Source organism: Microcebus murinus, unplaced genomic scaffold (assembly GCF_040939455.1).
Source record: "Microcebus murinus isolate Inina unplaced genomic scaffold, M.murinus_Inina_mat1.0 scaf003_hap2_Mmur4.0, whole genome shotgun sequence".
Classification (NCBI taxonomy): domain Eukaryota; kingdom Metazoa; phylum Chordata; class Mammalia; order Primates; family Cheirogaleidae; genus Microcebus; species Microcebus murinus.
The window spans coordinates 949,337-977,276 of record NW_027438949.1 but is presented as its reverse complement, the minus strand read 5'-3'; the positions used below and the strand labels follow the sequence as shown (position 1 = coordinate 977,276).

At 53.5% G+C, this 27,940-nt stretch overlaps 1 protein-coding gene across 3 annotated transcripts; it reads right to left on the bottom strand.

Moving 5' to 3' along the window:
• Positions 1 to 67: 67 nt before the first annotated feature.
• Positions 68 to 27,594, bottom strand: PDZD4 (PDZ domain containing 4). 3 transcript variants are annotated; one of them, XM_012757193.2, is made up of 8 exons: positions 26,974 to 27,594; positions 6,062 to 6,315; positions 4,896 to 4,986; positions 4,395 to 4,493; positions 3,703 to 3,765; positions 3,205 to 3,306; positions 2,821 to 2,931; positions 68 to 2,656 (listed from the first exon to the last, which is right to left on the bottom strand). In XM_012757193.2, the coding sequence occupies exons 1-8, from the start codon at positions 27,031 to 27,033 to the stop codon at positions 1,115 to 1,117; spliced, it is 2,322 nt and encodes a 773-aa protein (XP_012612647.1). In that variant the 5' UTR covers positions 27,034 to 27,594; the 3' UTR covers positions 68 to 1,114. The 3 variants fall into 3 exon arrangements, with proteins under 3 accessions (XP_012612647.1, XP_012612648.1, XP_012612649.1); XM_012757194.3 differs by having other exon boundaries at positions 6,080 to 6,315; XM_012757195.3 differs by lacking the exons at positions 4,896 to 4,986; positions 6,062 to 6,315 and having other exon boundaries at positions 26,974 to 27,592.
• Between the last annotated feature and the right edge of the window lie 346 nt (positions 27,595 to 27,940).

The window sequence follows — 27,940 nt, the reverse complement described above, 5'->3', positions numbered from 1 at the left end:
CACCTCTGTCCCCCACCACCACCCGGGCAGCAGTAGCACAGTGAGAAGGAACACAGGGAGGCCTCGATTCAACCAAGTAAAAAAGGGAGCTTGCTTTATTCTCGAGATGCAGGCAGGGGCAGGGGTGGCAAAGCCTGTCTGCCTCCAGCTGGGGCTCCAAGCCTGAGGGGCAGCCCAGTTCACCCATTTGGAACTTGAGGATGTCGGGGCATCCCCCCAGTCAGTCCACCACCTCACTCAGGCCCAGGCCACAGATGGCCAGCAAGTCCTCCCAGGCCAGACGATCTGAGCTCTTCCACCAGTGCTCATGGGGCTTGGCTTCTGTACTCTTGCTGTTGAAGCACCCACCTCAGGGCACTCAAGCCCCTGCTCCGGAGGGCGTCAGACACAGACCCGGACTCCACGATTTCTTCTTGGATGGACACTGCCCCTCAGTCCCTGCAGTCTCACTCTCCCTCGGTCACTGGAGACAGACCTCAGCATAGTAGCCACCAGGACAGCTGCTTCCCATTCCTCCCACCTTTCCCTCCCTTCCCTCCCACCCCAGCCCTCCCTCTCCTCCCCCCACCTCCTTCCCAGCTATCACTGGAGGGGAGGGTTCCACCTTTGATAGGCTGCCTGAAGGAGCCCAGAGCAGGTCCACAAAACAGAAAAATGACTATTAGCAAGCACAGAAGGGGAGAAAAACCACAACAATCAGGGTTGCCTTTGTCTACAACTCACTGCAGCTCACAGCAGTGGGGAGAGGCTGTGCTCAGCAGCGAAGCTGGAAGTTCTCTTGTGCTTAGGACAGTCTTCCTCACCTCTCTTTTGCAGCTCGATTTCCTTATCTCCAAGTACACAGGTTGGGACAGCTGTCTATGTGTGCGTGTGTGTGTGTGAGATGTATGCACATGGACACACAGCTGAAGGAGTGCCTGTTACAGGTGTGCCCCTGGTGATGGCTGCCAACACGGTCACTTTGCTTGGGGAGAAGGAAGCAGGTGATACTAACAGAGCCCTGTGCATACACACAGACACGGCGTGCATGCACACAGAAGCACACTCGATTCTAAGGAGTGAGGGCCAGGACCCAGGAGGCTCCCTGGGCCTGGGCCAGCTCCGCCAGGGTGGCTCACACGGTGGTGACTGAGAGCAGAGGGTTGTAGACCCGCTTGCCGTCAGCCGAGCGAGCACCGTGGGCCAGCATCTCCTGGATGGTGATCCAGTTGTCCAGGATCTTCTTGTTCCGTTTCTTCATGGTCTTGCGGTGGCTCAAGGCTATGATGTTGAGCTCAGGCTTGCTGTCACTGTTCTGCTGCTCCCTCAGGCACTCCAGCCGGCTCTGCATCATGAATTCACGCCGCTTCCGCTGCTCCCGGGCCCGGATCAGGTGCTGCTTCCGCTCCTCCTTGCTCCAGTAGCGGCCCATTTTCATCTCGCTCACCGCATCATCGTCAGTGGTCATGCCACTGCGCTCTTCCCGGATCTTCAAGGCCCGGGCTTTCAGCAGCCGATCTCGCACGGGCCGCTTGGCCACATAGCGGGTCCCGTCGCTGCGCACCTTCACTTTCCACTCCATGCGGGGCACCTCATTGGCCGCCACCCCACCCACCCGAGGACCGCTGGCCAAACTCAGGGGGCCATGGCCTAGCTCCTCCAGGCCTCGCGTTGGGGCCAGCTGGACGCAGCTGTGGTAGTGCTGGCTCTCCTGACCCTGGCCATGGTGGCGCCTCGAAAGGTAAGGGCTGCCTTCAGGGCCCACGCGCTCCAGGGCCACCCCAGCCTTGGGGTTGCGGCGGACACGCTCCTCTGTGTGCTGTCTCCGGCTTGCCTCAGGATCCCGGGACAGAGATCGGAATTTGGCCGGGCTGCCCTGCGGAGGAGCTGCCTTCGGCGGGGTAGCAGCAGCAGGGCCAGGATGGGTCCGGTTCAAGTTGGAGTTGCCAGCAGCGGCCCGCTGCAGGGGGCTCTCAGGCAGGGGCTCCATGAGCAGTGGGGTGCTGCGGCAGCTCTCCCCTGTGTTGTAGGCACTGGTGCTGTCCTTGTCCGACTTCTCGGGCAGCTCGGAGATGTCGGACAGCTCGTGCTTCTTGGGCTCACTGGGTGCCAGGTCATAGAGGCTCTCCTCCTCCAGCAGCCAGGCCTTCATGCAGCGCTCCCGCAGCTGCTGCATCTTCTGTGCCCGCAGGATGTTGCGGCATTTGAATTCCAGGTGCCGAAGCTCCTCCTCCAGCATGGCCATCTCGTGGCCCAGGCTCTCATTGCGGTTGACATCCAGGGCGCTGTTGCCACCAGAGGCCCGAGGGAAGAGGAGGCCCAGCTGGTTGCCATTCTCCAGGTGGCACTTGATCTCCAGAAGCTCACGATAGCGCTCGTACTCCTCATCCGTGAGACCCGGGATATCGCCCCCTCCCAGCCCCGCCCCCTCGGCCAGCAATGAGTCCATGCTGAAATGGAAGTCGCAGCTCTGCAGGATGTCCCCTTGCAGGCCAAACTTGCGCAGACTCCCCGGGGTGTTGGTGGTGCTCGGGGGCTCATCCCCTAGCAGGTCGTGCTCAGAGCTCTCTTCGTTGCGGGTGCTCTCATCCGTCCTGCCTACCCCACTGTCCAGCTCCTGACTGTTGCTCAGGCCTGGGCCTGCGTCAGGAGCTGCCTTCTCCTCTTCGTTTCCAAGCTGGAGCAGAGAGACAATCACCACTCAGATAGGTCCCACAGACAGGGATGTTGCAGGAGGTCTGGTTCACTTCCTCACCAAGGCTGGGAGACCCTGCACATCTCAGCCCTTTCCACCTTTTTCCTTCCCTTGTGCCCTCCCCACCAGCCACCCTCCTTCCTCACCTGTTGTGCAGGGGGTAGATTCAGCTTCCGGGCACGCAGATCCCCCTCATGCTCAGAGCCAAAGTCATCCAGGAAGTCATCCCGGTCACTGTCCTTCCACCGTCTCGCCAGCTACAGAGACACGCTCTCGCTGTCCACACAGCTTCAAGGACCTCCCTAGGGACCCTCTGGTCCTCTCTGGGCTCCATGCTTGGCCCCCCAGTTTCAGTGAAGTTGAACAGTCCAAGGGAAGGAGGTCCCGGTCCACTCAGCCATCAGAGGCTAGAAGGGGAAATGGGCCCTGGGACACCCCTGCCATGTCTTTGCCCTAGTCTCAGCTTAGCAGCTTCCAAGACAGAAAGCCTGATGACAGGGACCCCAGGTTACCCTCCCAGGCACACGCACCTGGCTCTCAGGCCGGGCCACCAGCAGGGAGATGTTGGTGTTCTCTTCCTGGCTCAGGATGGCCACTGCCTCTTCCCGGTTCTGGACATCCATGCCATTAATCTGTGGCAGGCCAGGGGACAGTCAAAACAAGGATGCTAGGGATGGCCCTGGGGCAGGCCCTGGGTGGCTGCAGGAAGTCCAGGCACACTGGACTGGGATGGGCTCTGGAAGGATGTAACTAAGTGGAGGGTGCCAGCGAAAGGACGGCCTCGGCCTTGCAAGAGGACTTGTGTGCTCGGAGGACAGCATGGAGTGGAGACCAAGGGAGCTGGGGAGGGGCCAGAGTGGCACAGATCCTAGGTCTTAGCAGATCCTGCAAGCACATGGGAGCCCTTGGGGTGGTTGAGCAGGAGAGAGATGAGATCAGCCGAGGTCATGGTATGGGGCGAGGCTCCTAGTGGAAGAACACTAAGGGGCAGCTAAGGAGAGGTCACAGGGCCACCTATGAGCCCTTACCTGGATGATGCGGTCTCCCTCGCGGATCCGGCCGTCTTTGGCTGCAATGCTATTGGGATTTACCTGCAAGACACACACACCTTGGGGACTTGGTGCCTAAGGTGTCCTTTCAGTAGTAAGGGGCAGCCTCACCTCAGGGCCCCCAAAGCATGCTGAAGGCTCTCTCTCATTCCTACTCCAGCTTCAGCGCCCAGGAAGCAGGAGCAGAAAGCAGCGGGCTAGTGCCTATCCCCGCCCCTGCCCAACACCCCGGGCTCCACCCCCAGCACTCCTGAGCTCTCTTGCACAGAAGCCTGTTGCTTTTGTCAGCCCTGGGGTTCAGTGGCAGTAGTATATTTTCCATCTGGAAGGTTGACTTCATTGGTGTGCTGCTAGTGTGCAGGGCAGCTGGGGGCCATCCCCTCCTGCAGATACATAGACATATGCCCAAGACACACAGGGGAGGAAAGAAGAAAGCCTGGCCAGGACCTGGTCCTGGTTTGGGCTCAGGTCTCCTTCTGCAGACACATGTTGAAGCTATCAGCTGCCCTGGCCTTGACACCTGGAAGCCAACCTGTGATGCCCTGTCTTTGGTGGCTAGGACCTTATCGGCAGCCTCTGAGCCCTGTGCGGGCCATGTGGAAAGGCCACGGGGCTAGGGTGGCATGGGGGCTCTTCCTGGGCACAGCCCTGCATTGGCACCACCTCCATACCTCTCCAACGTAGATGCCCAGGTCCTCTTCGTCATCTGTGCGGTAACACACCATCAGGCCCAGCTTGTCTCGGTGGCTGCTTTTATACAGCTCCACCTCCTGCCGCAAGGAGGATGGGAGGAAGCAGAGGCAGAAAGCCCAGGAAACATGTGAGCAAGGAAGCCCCACAGCACCTCACCTTCTACAGTCACCTGAACTAGGCTTCCAGTCCCTGGCTTTGAGGGCTTCTCTTACCATCCCAAATAGCACATGTGTTCCATGGTCTCCCCTACCAGGAAGTGCCCAAGACACATAGAGATGCACAGGAGACAGAACACAGACATGTATGGGATGTGGACTCACCAACATGGACAGAACGCACAACCTCACCCATGCCCTCCCTAACTCAGCCAGACAGCCACCTGGGGACAGCAGGAGCCAGGCCCAAGCAGGGCTGCACACAGCTGCCCTGGGTGGGCTCTTGAGGCTGCCCACAGGCCCTGGCCCAGCCGCCCGGCTCACCTCATACTCCAGCTCGTCGATACGGTCTGCCTCCTGTGGGCCGCCCTCCATGAACTCCGCCGGGTCATAATACTCATGGCTGATGGGGGGGCTGCCCAGGAGAAGGTGGGGGTCAGGCCAGCCATCCTCTCCTCTCACACCCTAGCCCTGGCTCCTGGGATGGCTGGTCTCAGTGCACCCAGCCTGGAGCCACTATCTGGGTGTGCTGTCTAGGGTAGGTGGCCCAGCTGCCTCCTCCAGAACCCTGTCCTGAGCTACATGCAGCCATGTACAGACCAGTAATGTTTCCCAAATGGGAGTGTGCCAGGTCTGCACTGAGGACCCAGGCATGCCTACCTCTCCCTGCCCCATCCCCCAGACCAGACCCCTCTAACCACAACAGCTGGTGCCCCGCCCGCCCAGCACTGGCCCCACTCATGCAACGCCCCCAGGAGTTAGCCAGGCCCCAGAGGACTTCTGCAGAGCAGAGGGAGACCCACTCTACCTCCAGGCACTGCCCTCTTGGCCCCAAAGCTAAGGTTGGCTGCTCAAGGCCTGTGGCCTACCTCTCTGCAGAGGAGGGGCATCCCAGGGCCACGTTCCTGCAGCCGGGCTAAGATTAGCAGAATGAGGCAGCGCTCACGCAGTCATGAGCCACCAGCCTGGATAAAAGGCCCTTCTTCCGAGCAGGCCAAAGAAAGAAGCCAGAGAGATGGAAGAAATTCAGAGCAAGTAGGGGAATGGGATAGACAAAGAGTGCAAGAAGATTCAAGGAGTGATGCTCATAAGGCAGAAGATGATGGACGCAGAAGACAGAGCATGGAGGAGGAGGAGGAGCTGAGGGCCTCAGCCCTGGCCAGCTGGGTGGCGAGAGAAGCCACATTTCTAGCAGCGATGGCCCTGAGGGTAGATAAAGCCAGAGCCTGCCTGGAAGCCTCCTCTTGGCCCCTTTACCGGCAGGTGCCAGCCTGAGGCTACAGGCCTGGAACTTTCTGAGCCCTCAGGTGCCACAGTCACTTCTGGAGGCCAAGGAGCCTGTTCCTTGCCCGAAGGGCAGACTGAGTTGGGGTCTCCCTGCCACGCCCAGAGCTGCATCAGTGCTCCCTGTGTGTGGCATGGGCATGGCTGCCCCAGGTGACATGCCCTCTCTGGAGGCAGGGCCCGGGGCCCTCCTGAGGGCGACTCACAGCTCAGAGAGGACGTACGGCTCCAGGATGGCCATGGGCGGAGTGGGCGGGCGTAGCTTGCCCAATGCCATGATATGCTCGAAGGTGATGTCGGTCTGAGTGCCACTGTCCACCAGCTGCAGGTCGTGGCAGGAGCTGTCCCCCCGGAGGCGGGGGCTGCGTCTCAGCACCTGGATCACCAGGGGCTCCTTGGAGGAGCGCAGGGCCTCCAGAGTTTGCTCCTGAGACAGCTTGGAGAGCTCCTTCCCGTTCACCTGCGGCAGAGACACGCCTCCGTGAGAACCTTCTGGAGGGCCGATAGCCAGCACCCCTGTCTACTCTCCACCTACGGCCCTGGCTACCCTTGGTGTCCCTCACTTCCCAGGTGAACCCCACTGCTCCACCCCATGGAGTGCTGTCTGACGATAGCTGGGCCATGCCAAGGGCCTGGGAGAGCTGGTGTCTGTGCATTGGGTCCAGAGGCTGTGCCCTCACCCTAGAACATCCTCTAGTCTCTCCTGCAGTAAGAGACATCCACAACAATTCTATCCTCCCTCCCACCAGGACCTGCTTCTTCTTCAGGCAGCACTGAGGCCAGAGCTAGCATCTAGAAGATCCCAGAGAGTTCCTTGGCAATGACTGAACAATACTAGCCAACCCTCAGTGAGCATCTATGTTGTGCTCATCCAACATCAAGGCAGTAGGATGACCTTGACTCCTGTCCTGGTGGGCCAATCCATCAATAAATGTCTTCTCACTAGGGAGGCCAGGGGTCACTGGGGGACAAGTATGGAGATGCATAAGGAATCAGAACACAGTCCTGTGTGCTCATGGCTGTCAACTGACTTCTTGATGAGAAAAGGCCTTGAGACACAAGAAGCCTCTTGGAATTGCAAGGTGGCCTAAGAGAGGTGCCAAGAGAGTGACCCTTATAAAGCCACCACAGCTTCTTGGGCACCTGCTATGTGCCAGGTTCCTGGAAAGTCACCAGATGTGGGTCCCCATCAAATCCTAATCCCCAGCAACCTTGAGGGAGATGCCGTTATTGCCCTCACTTTGCAGATGTGGAGACTGAGGCTCAGCAAGGCGAAGGCACCAAGTCAAGGTCATGAGCCAGGACCAGATGCAAAGTGGTCAGAATGAGGGGCAGGGGGCCAGGAGGCCCTCATGGGCTACGGCCCAAGGGAGCAGCTTTGCAGGATGCTACCTGCGTGGAGGGTGTGGAGGAAGGAGGATGGAGGGTCTCCCAGGCCAGGGCAGGGTGGAACATTGCCCCAGCTGGGTATAGCAGGGAGTGCCCTTGTGGCACCCATTGGTAGAAGGCTGGCCCCATACCAGCCACTGGTTTCTGCAGCACCCAGTGTGTGCTGGGCCCCAGGATGGCATGTTGCGACCTTGAAGTCCTCCTTGGGGAGAGGAGACAAATAGAGATGGGACAAACAACTGAGGACTGAGTAGAACCAAACAAACACCACTGGAATTCAGGGCACATGTCCTGGGGCCAGCAAGGGAGAAGCAGGAAGCACTTTCCGGAGGAGCTTGCAGGGTCTCCTCATTCGCTCAGCAGCCGCTGGAAGAGTGTACCCAAATAGCTATGCCTGCCTGGAAAGTGCTGGAACAGACCTTACTCACTGCTAACGTAGCACAGGGCCAGCCACACCCACCTAAGAGGGAGGTAGGGAAGGCTCCCTGAGCAGGTGGCAGTTGGCCCGCCTCAAGCACCATTCATGGCGCCTCCACCCCCAAGACATGGGCAATTCTGGTTTGCTTCCTTCTGTTCTGTATTTTTCCAGACATTCTACAATGAACCTGTGTTTCTTTTATAATCAGATAAAATTCATTTTAAGAAAAATCTGTTTTCAGAACGTGAAAATTTGGGGGAGGGGAAGATATAGAAAACTTAAATTATTATCTACTTAAATTATTATTGCTGGCCAGCAATGGGCCAAGAAAAGAGGTTGGGGCTAGTTTGCAGGTGGGAGGGAAGCCCCCAGTTGGCATGGAGGAAACGCAGAGTGTGCCTGGGGATGGAGCAGACTGGGAGCCCCTGTGGGACACAGAGAGAAGGGCCCTGCTGAGGCATGGGCACAAGCTCTCTGCTTTGCTGAGTTGTCCCAATATTAGCAAGTTTACAAAAACCCCTCTGTCTGGCATCCTCACAGTGGCACCTCCCTGCCTGGGTTTCTCACGCAGATGCCCCACTGGACTGCAGAACCCTGTTTTGGTGTCTGCGACACAACAGACCAGCTGATTTCTCTGAGCCCATGTAACCCAAACAATTATCTTTCTTCTATTCCATTATGTCTTTGTAGATAATTTTTCTATGTCTCCCCCTCCCCCACATTTTCACGTTCTGAAAACAGATTTTTCTTAAAATGAATTTTATCTGATTGTAAAAGAAACACAGGTTTATTGTAGAATGTCTGGAAAAATACAGAACAACAGAAGGACGCAAACCAGAATTGCCCATGTCTTGGGGGTGGAGGCGCCATGAATGTGTGGGCATGTTTCCTTCCTGTCCTTCTCTGCGTCTTCCATCTCACAGTGGCGGTCCCAATGGCCCATCCGCACCAGCGCATAGGAGGACCACTGCCTGCTTCCTACTGTACACCACATCACTAAAGGTGTTTTCGATTTTTTGTTATTATAAAGAATGTAGCAAAGAAACATTCTTGGGTACATTTTGTACATTTTTCATATGTAAATCTTTGTGTAACCTGTGGTTGTCATGGTGGAGAAAAGTGGTAACAGCTTTCAGGCAAGAAGGCATTTGTTGGAAGAGCACAGGAATGGCAATTGGGACAGGCTGGGCTGTGCTCGCCAGAGAGGCTGCAGTTCGAAAGGCAGGATGGAAACGAGGGAGAGAGACAGCTGAGTGTGGCTTTGGGAAGGCTGTAGACAAAGAGACATGAAGAATGGCCTCGAAACCCTCAGCATTGGTTGCTGGAGCTGGCTTGAGCTGGGAGTTTGGGAGTCAGCTGTTAAACACAGCCAGCATCAATATTTTAACTATAGACATGTACAACTAACTGAATGATAGTAACAAAGGTGATAAATACTCAAAACTGATCCCTTTCTAATTATTTTACTCCACTTTACTGTCATCTATGCTCTTGGGATTATTGACATGTCATATGTCTGGAAGGTGGCAATACTCTAAGATGTATCTCTTCCTAACTCCAAATCCAGTGACATCATAGCATTGGCATGAAATTGGCTATAGTGGGAGTATTTGCACCAAGGAAATCAGCAAATGCTCCAAATCAGGGTTTTTTGTTTTGGAACATTTACCAGCTACCACCATCCTTCAGTGGAAGCAAACACAGAATCTGTCCTTAGGGTTTCCCCAGGGCAGGACAACAAGCAGGCAACGGGACACTCAGGTGACACTGAGAATACAGGAATGTTTTTCTCCCTGGAATCATTACCCAGCAGCAGCGTTGCTATGGAAACTGGGAAGAGTGTGTTAGGCGAGCTGGTGGAGGCTGAGATGTCAAGAGGAGGATGGGCACACACACAGCCTCACCCCCTCAGATCACATCAGAGTGATTGCCTGTGACACCCGGGCAGGCTGCCCTTTGGCCCAGGCAGGCTGTGAGCACAGGCAGAAGCGGGCCTGTGCAGATCATGGTAGGCCCCAAGAGCTCATGAGGGTGGGGCAGAGACAAGCTAAGATAAGGAAGGAATGAGCCCCGGAGCCCAGCCAGCACAAGGAAGTACACTGGCAAAGCCACCACCAAAATGCCCCCAGCTGTCACATCGCACTCAACACTTGCAAACCCAGACCTGCCTCCCCCCACATTCCACTCCAGCCGCTCCTGCAAATGGCTTCACACCCTGGGGGCTCACCCGATAAAGATACCAATGACCCGGTCCAAGGCCTGGCCAAGCAGTTCTAAATGGATCAAAGACCTAAAGGGACAAAGTAATACAAGAGAACAGTATCTTTATGGTGTTGGGATAAAGAAGAAATTCTTAAGATAAAAACTGGGCAAATAATAATGGAAAAGATGTAAACCTTCTGGACAACAGTAAAAAGATAGGCTAAGAGCAGGGCCCTACCATGCATAGAACTAATAACAGATTATCTAGACTATGCAAAGAATTCCTACAAAACACTAAAAAAACACAAATAGCTCAAGAAAGAAAATGGGCAAAGGATATGAACAGGCATTCATGGCAAAGGAAGCCCACACTGACCAATGCATGCTTGGAGTGATGCAACCAGATGAGATGCCCTGAGGACCCTCAGATGTGAGAGAATGAGAATGGTTGACACCAGGCAACTCAGAGGACCAAGAGGATGTGTGCAGCCACATGGGCCTGGCAATGGTGGAATGCATGGATAAAAACCTCCTGGTGTACTGGACTGGTACACAAGATTTACGCAGGCATGTGTGCTTATCAGTAGCATACAGAGTAGAAAAGAGGCATCCAAATAACAAACACTGAGTCGCCCAGGGAGGGAGGGACAGGAAGGGGTCAGGGAATTGCCTTTAAGACCTTCTTAAAAGGAAAAACTCTGAGGCCAAAGGGCCCTGATCCAGGATGGGTGGCAGCACACGCACTAAATGATGCTGAAATGATGCCCTACGCTTTGTGCACTGGAGCAAGTGTAGGGGTCTCAAATACTCAAGCCAGAGTTCAGTTGCTTTTCCTGTCTGTGTCGGGAGGGGTCTCACAGAGCAGCTGGATGGAACCCTGAAGCACCCAGCATCTCAGGCCTAACCTGGAGGGGCTGGCGCTGATCAGCTGAGGGAAGCTCCCTCCTCACTGTTAGTAAGGGCTGCAGGCACTCCAGCTGAGGCTACTCATGTGGGAGTGTGGGTAGCAGGTAGGGTATGAGTTGGGTGAGCTGTGGGGCTCCAGAGGTAGGTGGTGAGTAGGGTTTGAGGGCCTTGGTGTAGGGTGTGAGTGGGGTCTGGGGTCTGGGTGGATCATGTGGGTGGGGGTGGATCTGCCCTCTCCACCAAGCATCGGCCAGTGCATTTCTCCTCCTCCCTCTCCTCCCTCTCAGTGCTATGCCCACTGCCCCTCTGGCATGACTGTCTTCTGTCCCTCCATCTCTCCCTGCCTGCCACTCTCTCCCTGTTTCTCTCTCCCTCAGCAGAGCTACCCATACACATCTTTCCAGGATCTGAGCTGAGTGGACTTCCCCTGAGCCTGCTATTTGCTTCTTGCCCCTCCTTGTGTCACATCATGCAGTGTCTGTCTCATTGTTATCTGCAGGTAACCTGTCTGTCACCTGAAGAGCTGCAGGATCTGTGTGTTGTCCCAGGACCACTAAAGCAAATGAGTAGACTATGCAGAGACATGTGCACAGTGAAGAGCCAGCCCAAGACTTAGGGGGACAAAGGCCTACTTGGCATGCCAAATAGAAGACTCATCTACACAAGCAGCAGCTACGCTTGCTATTGGCCGGGCACCCAGCCATGTCTATCCAGGCTGAAGACTCGTGCTCGCGCAGGCACATGTACACCCCCAAGCCATGGCCACTGGTGGGAGCCACAGCAAACATCCAGGGAGAATACTGTGTGCATGGCACAAACAGGAGTTTGGTGGACTTCACACGTGGGTGTGGTTTAATAGCCACGATGATTTGACTCCATCAGGCTCTGGAAGCTGCCTGCAAGATAAATAATCCAACACCTCGGCCAACTACATTCACACCACACTAAGTTTTCCAATCTCGTGCTAAGGAGAGGTCATCGCCCCTGTGCTGAAGCTGCCTGAAGGTAGCTCTTTGAGGGTGGTTCTCCTCGTGTCCCTCAGCTCTGCTTCTGCACTGGTCTCCCCAGCAGACCTTGCAGCTTTTATATCCAGAAACAATCCAGTCAGAACCATGGTGGTGTGGACATGTGGCCGGCAGCTTGCCCTGGAGCACGGCCATGGTCAAAAACCTCTGTTCAAAACATTCCCCGCCAGACCAGGACAGAGCAGCTCGGAGGCGATGAACGACACTGTTCAGGTCTGCAGCAGCGAAACCGCACGGGCCAGAAAGGGGCTGGAGACTTTGCGGAAAGTCCAGCCCGACTATAGTAAATGCACAGGTGCAGCATTTCCTGAATTGGAGGGTTTACAGATGTCCACAGCACGGGAACCTGAGCCTCTCTTAATCCCCAACCAGCTGGCGAATACAAAGATGGTATGAAACACAGAAGGAAAGAGAGTCTGCAGCCAAACCCAGAGGCTTGGCCAGAGGTCCCGGTCCTGAGAGAATAATACGGACAGCAGCGCAGCGTCCCTGTTTCTCATGGAACGGAAAGATACACATGAGGCAGATTTGTGCTGGCAAAAGAGGCAAATATGAAGTCCTCAAATTGTAATCACTTTTTATGGAGAGACTAACTTGGCATTCTTGTCCAGGAGATGAAGCTCAATAATTGTTTGCATTGCTTTATATATATTTATATATATATATATAAATAAAATCTGGGTCTTGGTTTTTGATTTACTAGTGTGAAAAAATAATTTCATTCCAATAAATCGAGTTTGATACATTTGTTTTGAAAAAAATGTTTCCTTCATCAAATGCAAACCTACCTCCTTTGAAACAATCCAGAAGAAATCCACTTTGCTTCTAGTATAGGGAGAGTGGGACTTGCTGACTGAGCCCATTGTTAGAAAACTCTCACTATTAAAAAATGATTCTTTCTTCAAGAGCAACCTACCTCCTTTGGAACAATCTAGAAGAAATCTACTTTATCTTCCAACACTTCACACTCCTGAAGCCCACTCAAATGCCCTCGTCCCCCCTCACCCCAGTTCCCAATGACTCTCCTCTCTTGTGCTCAGCGGGGTGGGAGGGTGCGTGCTGGGCAGTAATCTTCCCCTTAGCTGGGAAATACCTTTTTGGCAGCCAACTCTGATGACTTTGTAGTGAGCTAGCAGTCAAGCAAAATTCACAGAAATTGTTCACAAAGACTGCTCCTATACTAGTAGTATGGATTGTGTATGCATTTATGGCATTTCCTTTCAAATAATGCAAGTGCTCAAAGCACTACACTGATCCAAACGACAGTCTCTGGCAATGCACTGCCCAGGGTGGGCAAAGCAGCCTGCTAGCATACTGCCATCCTGGCCAAGGACAGGTCTGTTTCCTTCCTGATTTGTTGCCAAGGTGACCCAACCCAGGTGACTCTAGGACTGCAGCTCTGATCCCAACCCTAGTTAACTCCCACCACAAGCCTCTGCTCTGGACAGGGACTCAAGCCTTAGCAGGGTCCTTCTGTCTGAATGTGGCCCAAGTGGCCCTCGCACTCTGCTTGGGGACAGCCCAGTTCCCATTTGCACTCTGGGAGCACTCATTGCCCTGGGTCCCCTGTAAGCCCAGTCTCCATGGGTCCTAATAGCAGTGGCCACCTCCAGAACCCAAGGCACTGAGCATTCCTCTTCCTAGCCAATGCCATCGCCCTTTCTAGATACACTCAGTCTGAATCTTACCCCAAGGTGTAAAATGGTCAACTTTCAGGAGAATAATTTGTCAATACCTATAAGACCCTTGAAAATGTTCACCATACCCTTTGCCCCAGTAAATCTGCCTAGAGTAATTTAGCCTAAAATAATAACAATAATGGATATTGCACAAATTTAATTATAAGGATGTTCACATGAGCATTTTTTTATTGTCTTAAAATACACCTAACAGAAAATTAACCAATTTAAAATGTACAATTCAGTGGCAGTTAGTGCATTCACAATGCTGTGCAACTATTCCCACTAATTCCAGAACATTTTCATCACCCCCAAAGGAGATCCCCTACCCATAAGGCAGTCACTCCCCATTGCCCCAGGCTCCCAGTTCCTGGCTACCAATCTGCTTTCTGCCTCTGTGGATTTGCCAATCTACCTGAACATTTCATGTAAATAGAATCGCACACCATGTGGCCTTTTGTGTCTGGCTGCTTTCACTGGGCATTTTCAAGGTCTCCCCATGTTGCAGCTCGGCCCATACTTCACTCCTTTTTATGGCTGAATAACATTCTGCTGTACGGCTAAGGCACATCTGCATTCTGCCTGTCCAGCCACCAGTCCACAGACACCTGGGCTGTTTCCCTCTTTTGGCTGCTGTGAACAGTGCTGCTCTGAATATTCCCATACAATTTTGCGCTTGAGCCCCTGTTTTCAATTCTTTTGGGTATAGCCCTAGAAGTAGAATTGCTGGGCCATGTGCTAATCCCATATTTAGCTTATTGAGATATCAGCATTATATTTTTTGTGTGTGTTTTATGTTTTTAAATTTCAAAATATTAAGGAGCCAGCATTATATTTAATGCCAAAAACTTTGCAACAATCTTAACCAGATATGTCTACCTAATTGCAGTGCACAGAGTCTTTCACAAACAAGCTGATTTCTCAGATATAAAATGACATGTGAGTGACCTATGATGATCACCATGTAAAATACATATATATATATGGAAAGAGTCTGGGAAAGAATATATAAAATCATTTTTATACATGCAAGGGAAATGGAAATCTCAGAGATTTTTTTCCATTTTATAAACTTTATATAATATGGCTACATTGTTTTTTGAAAAATGTTTACAAACTTCAAAAAAGAATAGCATCACAGGAAAATTCTCATGACAATTAGCTAGGGATGCCCTCTAGCTAGTAAGCAAAAAGGCCTGCTTAGTGTGCTGTGATCCCCATTTTGGGAGCTGACCTGGGGCAACCTGGGCCCGGTATGAACAGGGCGCGATGGGCTGAGCCTGCTATTCCACATTACTTGAATGTATGAAAAAAAAGGGGCAGCTCCAGGCGTCTGGAGTCCCACAGGTCGTGAAGTGGGGGGTGCCCTCTAGATATGGGATGGGAAGGGGGGACCATTGGCAGGCTTCAAGCCAGAAGCAGGATTGAGCCACCCCCACCCCCAGGCGCAGCTCCCCTCTGCATGCCCCCACCCGCCCGCAGGTCCCACTAAGATTTGCAGAAAGGGCTGTGTGGGCAGCCAAGGTGTGGCCCCCTGTTCTCCCCCAGCCCAGTGTCTGAGCAGAAGAGGACAAGAAGGGGGATACTAGACTGCCCCAGGCCCCGGCCAGCAGGGTGGGGACAGAGCCAGCAGGATCCCATGCCGGCCTGCCTTAGGAGGGAGCCACTGCCTGCTCACACCCCATGGCCCACAGCCCACGGCCCATGCAGGGTGCCAGGGAGAGCCATCATCAGCCCCCAGCCCCTTGGGTGAGCAAGGCCCCGGCTAGTGTGTCCCCTTCCCACCAGTGGGGCTGCCAGAGCTGTCAGGCTCAGTGGGCAGCCTGGAAGCTGGGGGAGCGGACAGCTCAGGGCAGGGACCGAGCTCACCTGCTCTGGGGTAACCAATCCTGTGTAGAATCTTGTGCAGCCATGGACAAGTGACTCCTGGAACAGGCCCGTGCTATGCTATCTCCAAGGGGTAGAAAAGGGACAGTGGGGGGTGGGCCCAGGAAGCAGTGGAGACTGGAGAGGGGGGCTAAGTCCAGTCCTCACCCACCCTGCACTGGTTGCCCTTTAGGAAAGGAGTTGAAAGAGTCTGAAGAAAGGAGATGGGAGACTGCTTCTGACACTCAAGCCCTCTGCCCACAGCAAGAGGCTTGGTTGGAAGGTTAGAGGGGTCAGAAACAAAGCTGTCATTTCAGACAGTCCATGGCAAAAAGCCCAGGAGATGAGGTTCACAGTGACCCTTCAAGTTCCCAGTCAACCAGGAATCACCAGAAAGAAGAGGGCACATGCCCCCCCCCAAAATGTGGCAAGGCTGCTGTCCTCTCAGAGTGGAAGCTCATCTGAATACTAGCCAAATTAGGGGTGCAGCCTTGGACAAGATAGATATGATCCCTATGCTGGGGGAAGCTAGTGTTTGGGAGCAGAACCCTAACTGGAAACAAGCCAACCGGACCATCTCCAGTAGCATTCAGTGCACAGTAATGGAACCACAAACGTCGGGGCAGAAAGAGTGATTAAGGGCAGCCTCTCTGGGGAAGTGACACTTGAACTGAGACCTAAATGGTGACAAGGAGAAGAACATACCCAGCAGGGGGAGCAGGCAGAGCTAAGGCCCCCGGTGAGCACCTATGCAGGGCAGGCCACAGCACAGGCCTCCATGAGGGGGACAGACTGCAGAGAACAGGCCCCAGATGATAGTCGCTTGGCCCCTGGGGTGGCAGTGGAGATGGCAGGATAGGGTCAGAGTCAGCTTGTGTGTCAGAGGTAGGCTACCAGGACCTGCTGCTGGGTTGGGGACAAGGGACAGGGTGGGCTAAAAAATGACATCCAATAAGCACATGAAAAGCAGCTCAATAGCACTAATCATTAAGGACATGTAAGTCCAACCCACAGGGAGACACCACTTTACACCTGCCAGGATGGCTAGTACCAAAAGGATGGACGACGAAAGCGTTGGAGAGGATGTGCTGTCGGGAATGGAAACTAATGCAGCCGCTGTGGAAAACAGCTCCAAAGAACCAAAAATAGGCACTGAGACATGCTTACACACAGACGTGCATGGCAACACTGTTCACCGCAAGCAAGACTTGGAAGCAAGCCAAATGCCCAGCGACAGATGAATGGATAGATGTAACGTGGTCTGTCCCGACAGAGGAATATTATTCAACCATAAAAAGGAATGAAGCAGCACATGGAACAGTCTACTCTAGTGAAAGAACACAGACACAAACGAAGCCAGACACTAAAGGCCACATGCTGTGTGATTCCATGTATGAAATGTCCACAAGAGGCGAATCCAAGCACACAGACAACAGAGTAATGGTTTCCAGGGGCTGCAGGAAGGAGGGACTGGGGAGTGACTGCTTAGTGAGTATGGGTGCCCTTTTGGGGTGACGAACATATTCTGGAACTAGGAATGGTGATGGTTGCACAACACTAAGGATGGACTAAAAGTCACTAATGGTAAATTTTATGTTATTCATATGTTACTACAATAAGAAAACCCAAACTGCCAACTGAGACCTGGGGACCAGGTGTCCTTACAGAGGTGAAGAAGACTGATGGAGGGAGGACTCAGGGGGTGTTGTGGGGATGGGAAATGGTCACGTTTTACCTCCAGCTTAAACTTCCCCAGACCTGTAGACATCTCCCCATGTTCCACTCCACCTACCTAGTCCCAAAACCCAAGCCACCAAACCAGGTGTCATGTGACCATTGTTGAATTCAACTAGGATTGTTCTTGATTTAAAAACCGGAGACCACCTGGGGAGAGGCTGAGAGCTTGCAGTCAGACATCCAGAGGGAAGGAAAGTGAAGAGCACGGAGACAGCATCAAGGAGAGGCGAGGGCGGGTCTGGGAAATGGACCTCCGGGTTTGTCAAGGGTTGGAGGGGGCACCCCCAGCTGTCTAGGATGGGGAGAAGGCGGGTGGGGAAGCTCAGCTTATGTAGACGCAGCTCGATGGGAGGTCTCTGTTTGTGTCGACCTGCAGAGACATCAGGGCGTGTCTGAATGCTGATGGAAGAGGTTCAGTAAAGGAACAAATCCCTATGGTCAGAGAAAGTGTGGGCACCAATGCCCCGCCTTGAGAAGGTGAAGGGGACACCAGGGACAGCGGAGGGGGACACTGGGACAGGCCTCACAGGCAGACCAGCAGTCGCTGTGGGGCCAGGATCCTACAGGGCGACAGGGCGGGGGACTGTCAGGCCAGGGCTGGGGCCCAACAAGGCGCTGCTGGCGGCGGAGGGTGGAGCCCGAAGTGCACTTGCCCTGCCTTGAGCCCCCAAGCCAAGCCGCAGACAAAGAGCGTGGTGGCTGTGGGGGTGATGGTGGTGGCAGCAAGAGCTGGGCTAGTGCTGCACTCCTCTGTCCCTGAGCTGCTGTGCTGGTGACCTGCTGGGCAGGCATGAGTCCTGCTTCCCAGCCCACCTCCGCCCTGGGCTGGGCTCTGCCTCCCCAGGGACCCTCCCTGCAGCCAACTGGTGGGACAGGCTGCCCTCTTACAGATCCGGAATCTCTGAGTCCCTGTCCCAGGGGGCCTGAGACCCCTTTCATTCTCACTGGCAACGCAAGGGGCTGGGGGTGAAGCTAGGTACCTCCATGGCTGCACCACATCTGGAATCTCGTTACCCCACACCTCTGCAGATTAGGAAACTGAGTGAGGCTGAGAAACAGAAACCGGAAGTTACCCTCTGCCCCGGGGCCCTGAGTTCTGATCCACCTGCTGGCCCTCAACTCTGCTGTCTCCACTATCCAAGGGACACCTTGGAAGCAGCTGTGACTCTAGCTTCCCAGGCCCAGACAGATGTCATGGGGACCTCTCAATGGGTGGAGCATCGGAGGAGAGAGGAGAACCCCAGCGAAGCCGAAGCTGCAGGCTCTCCACACTAGTGTATTTTCAATGGGCTGGCAGAAGTCCCCATTCATGTGTTCCCAACTCTGGATCTTGAAAATTGTCAACATCTGTATATTCCTTTCCCCCAGATCTCCCCAGAGTGTACATCTTGAGCACCTGCTCTCTGGCTTTCCACACACATGCAATTTGCAGAGGCATTTGAAAGCAAGATGCCATTACTCCCATTCTCCATGAAACTACCACACCATCACAGAGCCTAGTCACCCTCAGATAACTCCAGTTGTACACTAACACCCTTATAGCTTTTTTTTTTTAATCCAGGATGCAATCAAGAGGCACACATATTACGTTTGGTTGTTATCTCCCTAGTTAATATGGCTTCTTTAATCTAGAATGATTAATCCTTTTTTTCAAAAAAAACTTTCATGACATTAACCTCTTGGAAGAGTTCAGTCCTTGTAGAATGTCTAAGAGTCTGAATTTGCCCAGTTCATTTCCTGTGCTGAGATTCAGGGTAAGCGTTTTGACAAGAGCACCACCTGGGTGATGCTGTACACCCCACCTGTCCCCGAAACTGCATGAGGAAGCAGGCAGGGTCAGGCTGTCCTACCAGTGGGGGTGTTCAACTGGTCAAGGTAGTGGTTGCCAGATCTCTCGCTTGTACAGATGCATTTCCCCCTCCTTATTCATGAGTAATTCCAGATAGTACTTGCAGACTTTGTGACTATCCTGTCCCCCAACAATCTTTCATCTGATAGTTTTGCCATCCAGTAATGATCCTTGCCTGCATTACTGCATTAGCGGCTGCACATGTCTTAATTAATGTGTAAGAATTCTAGCAGGGACATAGCAGTATCCTCCACCAACACCTGAGTGGTCCAGCAAATGGCCTGGCTGCTCACTGTCCCCAACTGTGGCTACCTGGACAAGCCACCCCACCCCACCTCCTTAATTCTGTGTCCACCCTCCACCCTTTCTGCCTAGGGACAGAAGAGAGAAAGAAGCATGGGAGGGCTTCATCTCAAAGGCCTTTTCAGTAGTTTGGTGGGGGAAGAGGTGTCTGGGTGCCCAGGAGAGCCAGGTGTATCTTGATGGGGTGTAGGTGGTGGGAAAGAAGGGTCAGTTAGCTGTACATGGTGTGAAAGAACAGCTATATCCCTTGAAGCCCCACTTAGGCAATGACCCCTGGAAGGTCTGATGGGATGATGACTTACCCCTTGTTTGTAAAAATCTTGCTTCTCTATTGATGTTGATGTGATTTGGGGCTTCTATCAATGTACCCCATGTTACTACCTGAGGTCCCTCCTACTCAGAGTGTGGTCCTTGGATCAGCAGCATCAACATCACCTGGGAGCTTGTGAGAAAATGCTGACAACCAGGCCCCTCCCCAGACTGCTCAGTCACAATATGCATTTTAACAAGGGCCTCAGGGTGGAGGGTGGGTTGCTCTGGTCTAGAGTGCCCCCTAGAGGAACCAGGGAGGACTTCCAAAAAGGAGGACGTCCACCAGGCAAAAGCATCTCTCCTCCCCCTACTTCCCCTTCCTACCCCAAAGCTGCTGGGTGGGTGGTACTGGCTCAGGATCTGCTGAAATCTGACAAATCCATCCTGGCCCTGCCTTGCCAGAAGAAACCTGGATTCTCAGAACTTCTATAGTCCTGCCTCTGAAGCACACAGTAAAGAGGATGACCCACAACTCACACATGACAAAGCCAATAGATTTCTGAAGTCACCGTCAAGATCAACCTCTGGGTATACGTTCACAGCTTCCCAGGCACATGGCCCAGCAACCAAAAACACATTCTCCCACCGGCCCCAGGCTAATCAGCCGGCCAAGGGCACAGGCCACTCTGTGGAGTGCTTTTCACTCCCAAGGCTCCAAGCAGACAGGAGGAAGAGGCAGAAGGAACTACGAAAAAGAAGATATCTTTAGCCCCAAAGCCAGCCTCTAAGTGCCAGACCACTAGGTCTTGCTCCTGCTGGCCTCTACTCCTGCCCCATCCGACGCTGTGTCACACTTCTTCACCACTCAGGGGTCCTAATCCTGTTCTTTTCTCCTCCCTCTTCTTTAATGTTAAAGACATTCTCAGAATAATACTGGACATTCTCCGTCATTGGGCATTAACTGTGCCATGTCCATATCTAAGGCCTTCTCCTTCCAAATTCCACCCCTTAATGACCAACAGAATGGCCTGTAACTCCACCCTCCACCCCATGGGATCCCAAGGCACATGCAGTCTACTTTTGCCATCATGATGGCCCTGGGTGGCAAAACTCTTTTCATGCCCATTTAACAGGTGAGGAAACTGAGGCACTAAGTGACTTGCCCCTAGTCACCAGCTGTCAGTTGGTGGCAGAGGGGCAGTTTGAACCCAGGCTGCCTCTATTCCTAGCACCACAACACACTGCCTTACCTAGCAGGGACCTTGAAGTAGAAGGAAGGAAAGAACACCAGCTCGGCCACACCAGGTCCCCGTACAGAGCTGGCACTTGCACACCTTGTTCCCCTTGGGGTGTGCGTGTGAACTGAACATGTAGTTGTTGTTTTCAAAGCTTTACTGCAGTATAACTGCCATATGATAAACTGCACATACTCATAGTGTGAAGGTTTCCATGTCTTATATATGTACACCTGTGACACCATCACCACCGACAAGAGAGTGACCCCCTTTTTTTTTCCTTTTAGAGACAGGGTCTCATTCTTTCACCCAGGCTGGAGTGCAGTGGTGCAATTATAGTTCACTGCAGCCTTGAATTCCTGGGCTCAAGCGATCCTTCTGCCTCAGCCTCCTGAGTAGCTGGGACTACAGGCACACACCACCATGCCCGGCTAATTTTTTTTTTTTATTTTTGTAGAGACGGGTCTTGCTATGTTGCCCAGGCTGGTCTCAAACTCCTGGCCTCAAGGGATCCTCTCGCTTCACCTTCCTAAAGTGCTGGGATTACAGGCATGAGCCACCTTGCCTGGGAAAGACAGTAGCTCTTTCTACCATTTCCAAAAGGGTCCTCATGCCCCTTCTGCCCGCCCCTGCAACCACTGATCTGCTTTCTGGCACTATAGAATTTATTTCAGTGGACCAGCCAGTCCTCAGGGACTCTGAGGTAAGGAAGGGAAGGGCATTTTAAAATGTTGGGACAGTGATACAAAGCAGGATGACCCCATCCAGATGATGGCTGTTGGAATTGAGTGCCCCTCCCTCTGTTCATCCACTTCACAATGACTCACCCAGGCGTACTGTGGGATGCAGCAGTGCATATGACAGACCCAAATACCTGCTAACAGGAAGCCCCCACTTGAACACATGGTGGTCTCCTCCGTAATGAAAAGCAGATCCTGGGGAAGGGGAAGGCCATGTCAGCAGCATCTCCCTGCTGGATCCCCAGCAGCCAGGAAGGATGGTGGCTGGCACAGTAGAGGCTCAGCAAGTCCATGCTGAAGGAAAGAATGCCTGGGAGCCAACCAGAAGGGCTGGAAAGGTGTCCTTTGGCCTCCCCTGATGTGGCCAGAGGGAAGAGGACAGGTGGTCCTGAATCACTCCTCCTCGAGGCCCTGCCAGGCAGCATAAAGCATAAATGGACTTATTTACTGAGCATCTCCTACGTACTAGGAAGACTGGTACGACAGGGTAGCCACAACGAGCCAAAGAGACAGCTCAGTAGCGTATGAAACATGATTAAATATAGGACATGGGGGTCAGGTGGCAGACAAGAGGGACACAGGCTCAGTGCTAGGTATATGCTCCTTCCTGCCTTTCCACTCTCGGTCACCCAACTACTTCCTCTTCCTTGCTTAACACACAGTCATCCACCCTTTTTGGGGACAGTCCCGGATTTTCCGAGTTCACCCCTCCCTTGCTTGGTTAAGTATGCTAGGAGGACATGCCTGGAATAATGGAAATGGGTTGAAGTCCTGCCATGCCACATGCAATAGGCCCCATCTGTAGAATAAAGTAACTAAATCACGTGATCCTCTCAGTAGCCACAGAGAAAGCATTTGACAAAATCCAACTACCCTCCATGATAAAAACACTCAAACTAGGAATAGAATGGAACTTCCTCAACCTGATAAAGGGCATCTATGAAAAACCCACAGGTAACTCCATACTGGTGAAAGACTAGAAGCTTTCCCCCCCTCTTAGATCAGGAACAAGGGAAGGATTCCTGCTCTCACCACTTCTATTCAACATTGTACTTGGAGGTTCTAGCCAGAGCAAACTGTCAAGAAAAAGAAATAAAAGGCATCCAGATTGGAAAGGAAGAAGAAAAAAACTATTGATTGACATGATCTTAACATATGGAAAATCCTGAGGAACCCACTAAAAAACAATTAGAGCTAATAAACAAGTTCAGTAAGCTTGCAGGATACAGGATCGATGTACAAAAATCAATTATATTTCTATACAGTGGCAATGATAAAGCCAAAAATGAAATTAAGAAAACAATTCCATTTATAATAGCATCATAAAGAATAAAATATTCAGAAATAAACTCAACCTAGGAAGTGCAAGACATTGTTGAAACAAATTAAAGAAAACTTAAAATAAGTGGAAAAAGACACCCCATGCTCAAGGGCAATACTCCCCAAACTGACCCACAGATTCAATGCAACCTCTATCAAAATCCCAGCTGGCTTCTTTTCAGATACTAACAAGCTGATCTTAAATTGCATGTGGAAACTCAAGGGTCCCAGAATAGACAAAATAATTTTGAAAAAAAAGTACAAAGTTGGAGGACTCACACTTCCTGATTTCAAAACTTATTATAAAGCTGCATTAATCAAAGCAGTGTGGTACTGGCAAAAGGACAGACATTTCTCCAAAGACACAAAAATGGCCAATAAGCACATGAAAAAATGCTTATCATTTAGCCAACAGGAAATGCAAATCAAAACCACAGTGAGATACCACTTCACACCTAATGGGCTAGCTCTAATGACAAAACAGAAAATAAGAATATCTGCAAGGATGTAGAGAAACTGAAACCCTTATACATTGCTGGTGGGAATTTTAAATGGTATATCCACTGTGGAAAACAGTTTAACTGTGGGAAACAGTTCGATGGCGCCTCAAAAAGTTAAACAGAATTTAACATATGATTCTGCAATTCCATATCTAGGTATACACTCAAAACAATTGAAAGCAGGGACTCAAACAGATACTTGTATCATACACCAATGTTCATGGCAGCGTTATTCACAATAGTCCAAGGGTGGAAGTGACCCAAATGCTCATCAACTGATAAGCAGATAAATATCATGTTGTTTATCATACAATGAAATATTATTTGGTGATAAAAAGAAATTTAGTACTGATACATGCTACAACATGGATGAACCTTGAAAACATGATAAATGCAAGAAGTCAGACACAGCAGGTCATAGATTATATGGTTCCATTTATATGACATGTCCAGAACAGGCAAATCCATAGAGACAGACAGTAGCTTAGTGCTTGCCAGGGGCTGCAGGTGTTGGGGAGAAATGGGGAAGTGACTGCTCATGAGTATGGGTTTTCTTTTTAAGATGAGGAAAATGTTCTGGAATTAGTGGTTATGGCTGCACAATTTTACAAATATACTGAAACCCGCTGAATTGTACATTTTGGAAGGGAAATTATATGGTATTTGAATTATGTCTCAATAAAGCTATAATTTTGTTAAATGTGTGTGAGTCATTGGGAGAAAATGGCCTTGAATGCAAGGCTAGGATAGATACTCTGGGAGTTCTTAACCTGGGGGTCACAGCCCTCTGTGGATCTAGGAACAGGCTCCTGGGAACTCTGGTACAAGGAAGTTATATGGAAAGTGCTGACTGGGCATGGTAGCTCACGCCTGTAATCCTAGCTCTCTGGGAGGCTGAGGTGGGCGAATAGTTTGAGTTCAGGAGTTCGAAACCAACCTGAGCAAGAGTGAGACCCCCGTCTCTACTATAAATAGAAAGAAATTAATTGGCCAACTAATATGTATAGAAAAAATTAGCCGGGCATGGTGGCCCATGCCTGTAGTCCCAGCTACTTGGGAGGCTGAGGCAGCAGGATCGCTTGAGCCCAGGAGTGTGAGGTTGCTGTGAGCTAGGCTGATGCCACGGCACTCACTCTAGTCTGGGCAACAAAGTGAGACTCTGTCTCAAAAAAAAAAAAAAAAAAAGAAAAGAAAAGAAAAGAAAAGAAAGTGCTGCAGGTGGACACGTCCATTTTTCTGAAAATCACATTACATTGTGTCTCAGGGAGGTCCCTCACTCGGACAAGGTGCAGAGGCCTCCAGTGGGTGCGGATGAGGTTGCCCAGGGAGAGACAGGAAGAAGTGCCCTCTGAAGATGGGGCAGCACCCATGTTAAGGGAGCTTTGGGAAGCCAAGCCAGGGGTCTTGGAAGCTGACTGGTCTTTTGAGACAAAAGCTTCCTTCTCTGAGAAGAGGCTGGTGCCTGGTGAAGTTCTTCCTGCTGTCCTGGGCATCCATTCCCCAGCTGTGCAGTCACCTGAGATATCTAATGGTTTTCACTGCTTTCTATACATTTTCAATTCCCTTTTGTTTTCCCTTAATTAATTAATTAATTTGTTTTTTAGAGATAGGATCTTGCTCTGTCACCCATGCTGGAGTGCAGTGGCTCAATCACAGCTTACTACAACCTCAAACTCCTATGTTTTTCCTTAATTTTAAAGGCTGGTTCTGCTTTTGAAGCTTCATGAATGTAGATAGTAAAAGTTTGTGTCCAAACTTCCACTGGAGCTTTCCATGGGAACAGCATCTCCTGGGAGCTGATAGGTGATGGCTGCAGCCCACTAGGGAAAAGAGCAGAGGGCAGCTGCCCTACAGTGGCCCTCCTCCTGGCAGGCCGCCTTGCCAAGGGCAAGTCCCTTCTGTGAGGGAGAGCTTTGGACTCTTTTAAGGAGGAAGGCGCAGCTCAGCCACTCTCACCAAAGCTTGCCTGAGGCCTTCTTCCCACAGGGAACCTCCTGGCAGCCCCAGCCAGACATCCCCTTAAACGAATCCTTCTTAGAGAAAGTCAAGACAGCCCTGTTGGAATCGCCTGACCACTTGATGGAATGATTCCACAGTCCCCATCAAGCAGCAACCATAGCAGTCCACCTATCTCCCGCTGCCCGGGAATCCAACACCGAGATCGCACAGGACGTCCTCTTGGTCACAGCCTGGGTTATTTCAGATCCCTATCCCACTAGGGCAATGGCAATAGCTAGGCAAGGTTTCCAAACAGCGGGAAGAGATGAGAAGCAGCAGCTGGGAGGTGAGAATTGAGAGGGAAGAAGGCAGAGGGTAGTGAGAGGAAGAAGCGGAGGCCCCCCCCCAGAAGGGCCAGAGAGAGGGGGCCAGGAGCGCCGCCAGTCTGGGGAAAGATGTGCTACCCCTCTGTCCCGTCCCTCACCTCCCACCCACTGTGACCAAAGAAACTTGGCTCACAGCAGGAATGTCTACCTGGAGATGCACTCGAATTCTTTGCCCCCCCCTGCCGCGTCTCAGGGGTTTCCTCTCATTCGTCTAGGAGCCCCCTCCCCAACTTCTCCCCAGCCTACATCCTTCCTGCAAGCACTTGCTCCGCTCCCAATCGTGGCCAGTAAACCGGGAAGTTCAAGCCCGACCCACTAAACGCATACCTGTCTGCGCCAGTCTGCTCCAGAGTTCTCTGATCTTCACCTCCCTCCACTTAGCCCCAGGTCTCAGGCCACACCCTCAGGACATTTCTCTGGACGCCTCACAGGGTGCACACAGAAACTACACACGTGCGGGGCCGAAGGAGCCTCCGCGCACAGGCAGACGGTGCACAGGCACGCACTCACGTAGTCACGCCACGCACAGGCAAGAAGTCCCTCTCCGGGCCATGGGGCTGGGCTCCCGTCAGAGCGCACTGCCCGGCGTCTCCCGCCTCCCAGCAGCTCACCACAGGCCCACACCCCCCAGGCCTGGGACAGGCCGAGACAGGCAGGGACAGGCCGAGACAGCCAGCCGCCAGGCAGAGCGTGGGCCAGGCACCGCCACCCGCAGACGGCCCTCCTCGCTGATCCTGGCGGCGCCCACTCACCCGAGATGCCCAAGGCCTGGGAGCCCACCGTTCGGGTAGGGCCAGACCCGGGAGTGAGTGCCAAAGTGGGCATCCAGCCCTCAACCTGTCTTCGACAGCGCCCCGGGATACCCGCGCGCTCCAGCGCCCAAGGCCCGCTGGGACTGGGATACAGCCGCCCCCCGCAGCGTGGGTGCCTGGCTCTCTCTCCAGCCCTGGGTCCTGTGGGGACACCGTGTGCGGGGAACTGAGCCCGATGCTATGCAACCTCCATCCCGCGCTGGCCGCACCGCGCCTCCCGGCTCCCGCGCCTGGGACCGAAGCGCACCCCACCCTGGCCAACTCCAACTTCTCACCCCAGGCTAATCTAGACCCAGGGCTCATGTCCCAATGTACTCCGGGCGCCCAAGTCATGCGCTCCGCTCCCCGCCCCCACCCAGTTCTCTCTGTTCGTAGCTGGTTCCCACGGAGAGCCAACACCCAGCAATCTCAGAATGAGAGTGAGGATGGCTTCCTACCTTTTCCTCCTTGAGCCCTCCTGCTCTCCTACGCCTGCTGCCCCGACTCCACCGGCCCTCCCCGCGGGGCCTTCTCCGTCCCACAGAGGGCCGCGTCCCCGCCCCAGCAGCACGGCCGCCCTACCTGAAGCATCACTTTGTACTGCTCCTCCGGTTTCTGGACCACGCACATATTACATCCCATGGTGCTGGCCTGCGAGGGGAGGAGGAGGGCGGGAACGGGAAGACGCCTTTCACTAGCCGGAATGCGGGACCTCAGGTCCCCGGCCTGGGCCGGGGGCCATACCTCAGCGCGGGGGCGGGGGGGGGGTTGCTGGCCGCCTAGCAGGGTAGGGGGGCACGCCTCCGAAGGGGAGGCAGCTCCACGCCCCTCGGGTTAACTCTTGGCTGGCCGCGGCCAGGCACGGGCATGCTCCCTCGCACCCGGCCAGGAAAAAAAGGGCAGCGGGGTATGGGCGGGCGCGCCGGGCGTTGCCTGGCTACGGCCCCCCAAGAGGCGCGGGGTCGCCCGGGCAGCCAGGGGCAGTCAAGGGCCTTGGACCGCGCGCATCCCCGCCCGCGGGGTCCGCCCCTGCCACCGCCGCTGCCGCCGCCGCTGCCGCCTCTGGCTCCCGCCCATGGCCGCCGGCCCGAGAGCCTGGCCCTCGCGCTCGGGGCCGCGGCCCGGCCCACCAACAGGGCGGCGGTGGCTCCCGCCTCGCCCGGGCCGCGCTCTCGGCGTTCCCGGCGCCTGCTCTCTGGCCCGCAGCCGGCCAGCAGTCTGCAGCTCCCGCCTGGGACGACGGGCACGCGCGCGCGCCCGCGGCAACGGGGGAGGGACACGGGGACGGGGCGCACGCGCGCGGGGGCGAGGAGGGGAGCGGGGGTGTGTGGCGGCTAGAGCTGACGCGGGAAGCTGGGGCGGGGGCTGGACGGAAGGGGAGGACGGCACCCAGCGACCCTGGTCTCCCGTCCCGAGGCGCTTGGCACCGGGCGTGTTGTCTGCGTGGTGCCCCTGCGGGAGAGAGTGTCCTGTGAGGAGCAGCCGCCTGTCTGCATTCCCCAGAGAGAGTTGGCGCCTTGGGAAGGGACGCGGTTTCAGCCCCTTTCCT

What these genes read in the sequence shown, in the direction of transcription:
- PDZD4 (XM_012757193.2), bottom strand. Translation starts at nt 27,033, where the DNA reads ATGGGATGTAATATGTGCGTGGTCCAGAAACCGGAGGAGCAGTACAAA. An exon ending in TGGCCCGGCCTGAGAGCCAG is followed by an intron (nt 2,932 to 3,204) that starts GTGCGTGTGCCT and finishes GTGTCTCTGTAG; the next exon opens with CTGGCGAGACGGTGGAAGGA. An exon ending in ATCTACCCCCTGCACAACAG is followed by an intron (nt 2,657 to 2,820) that starts GTGAGGAAGGAG and finishes TCTCTGCTCCAG; the next exon opens with CTTGGAAACGAAGAGGAGAA.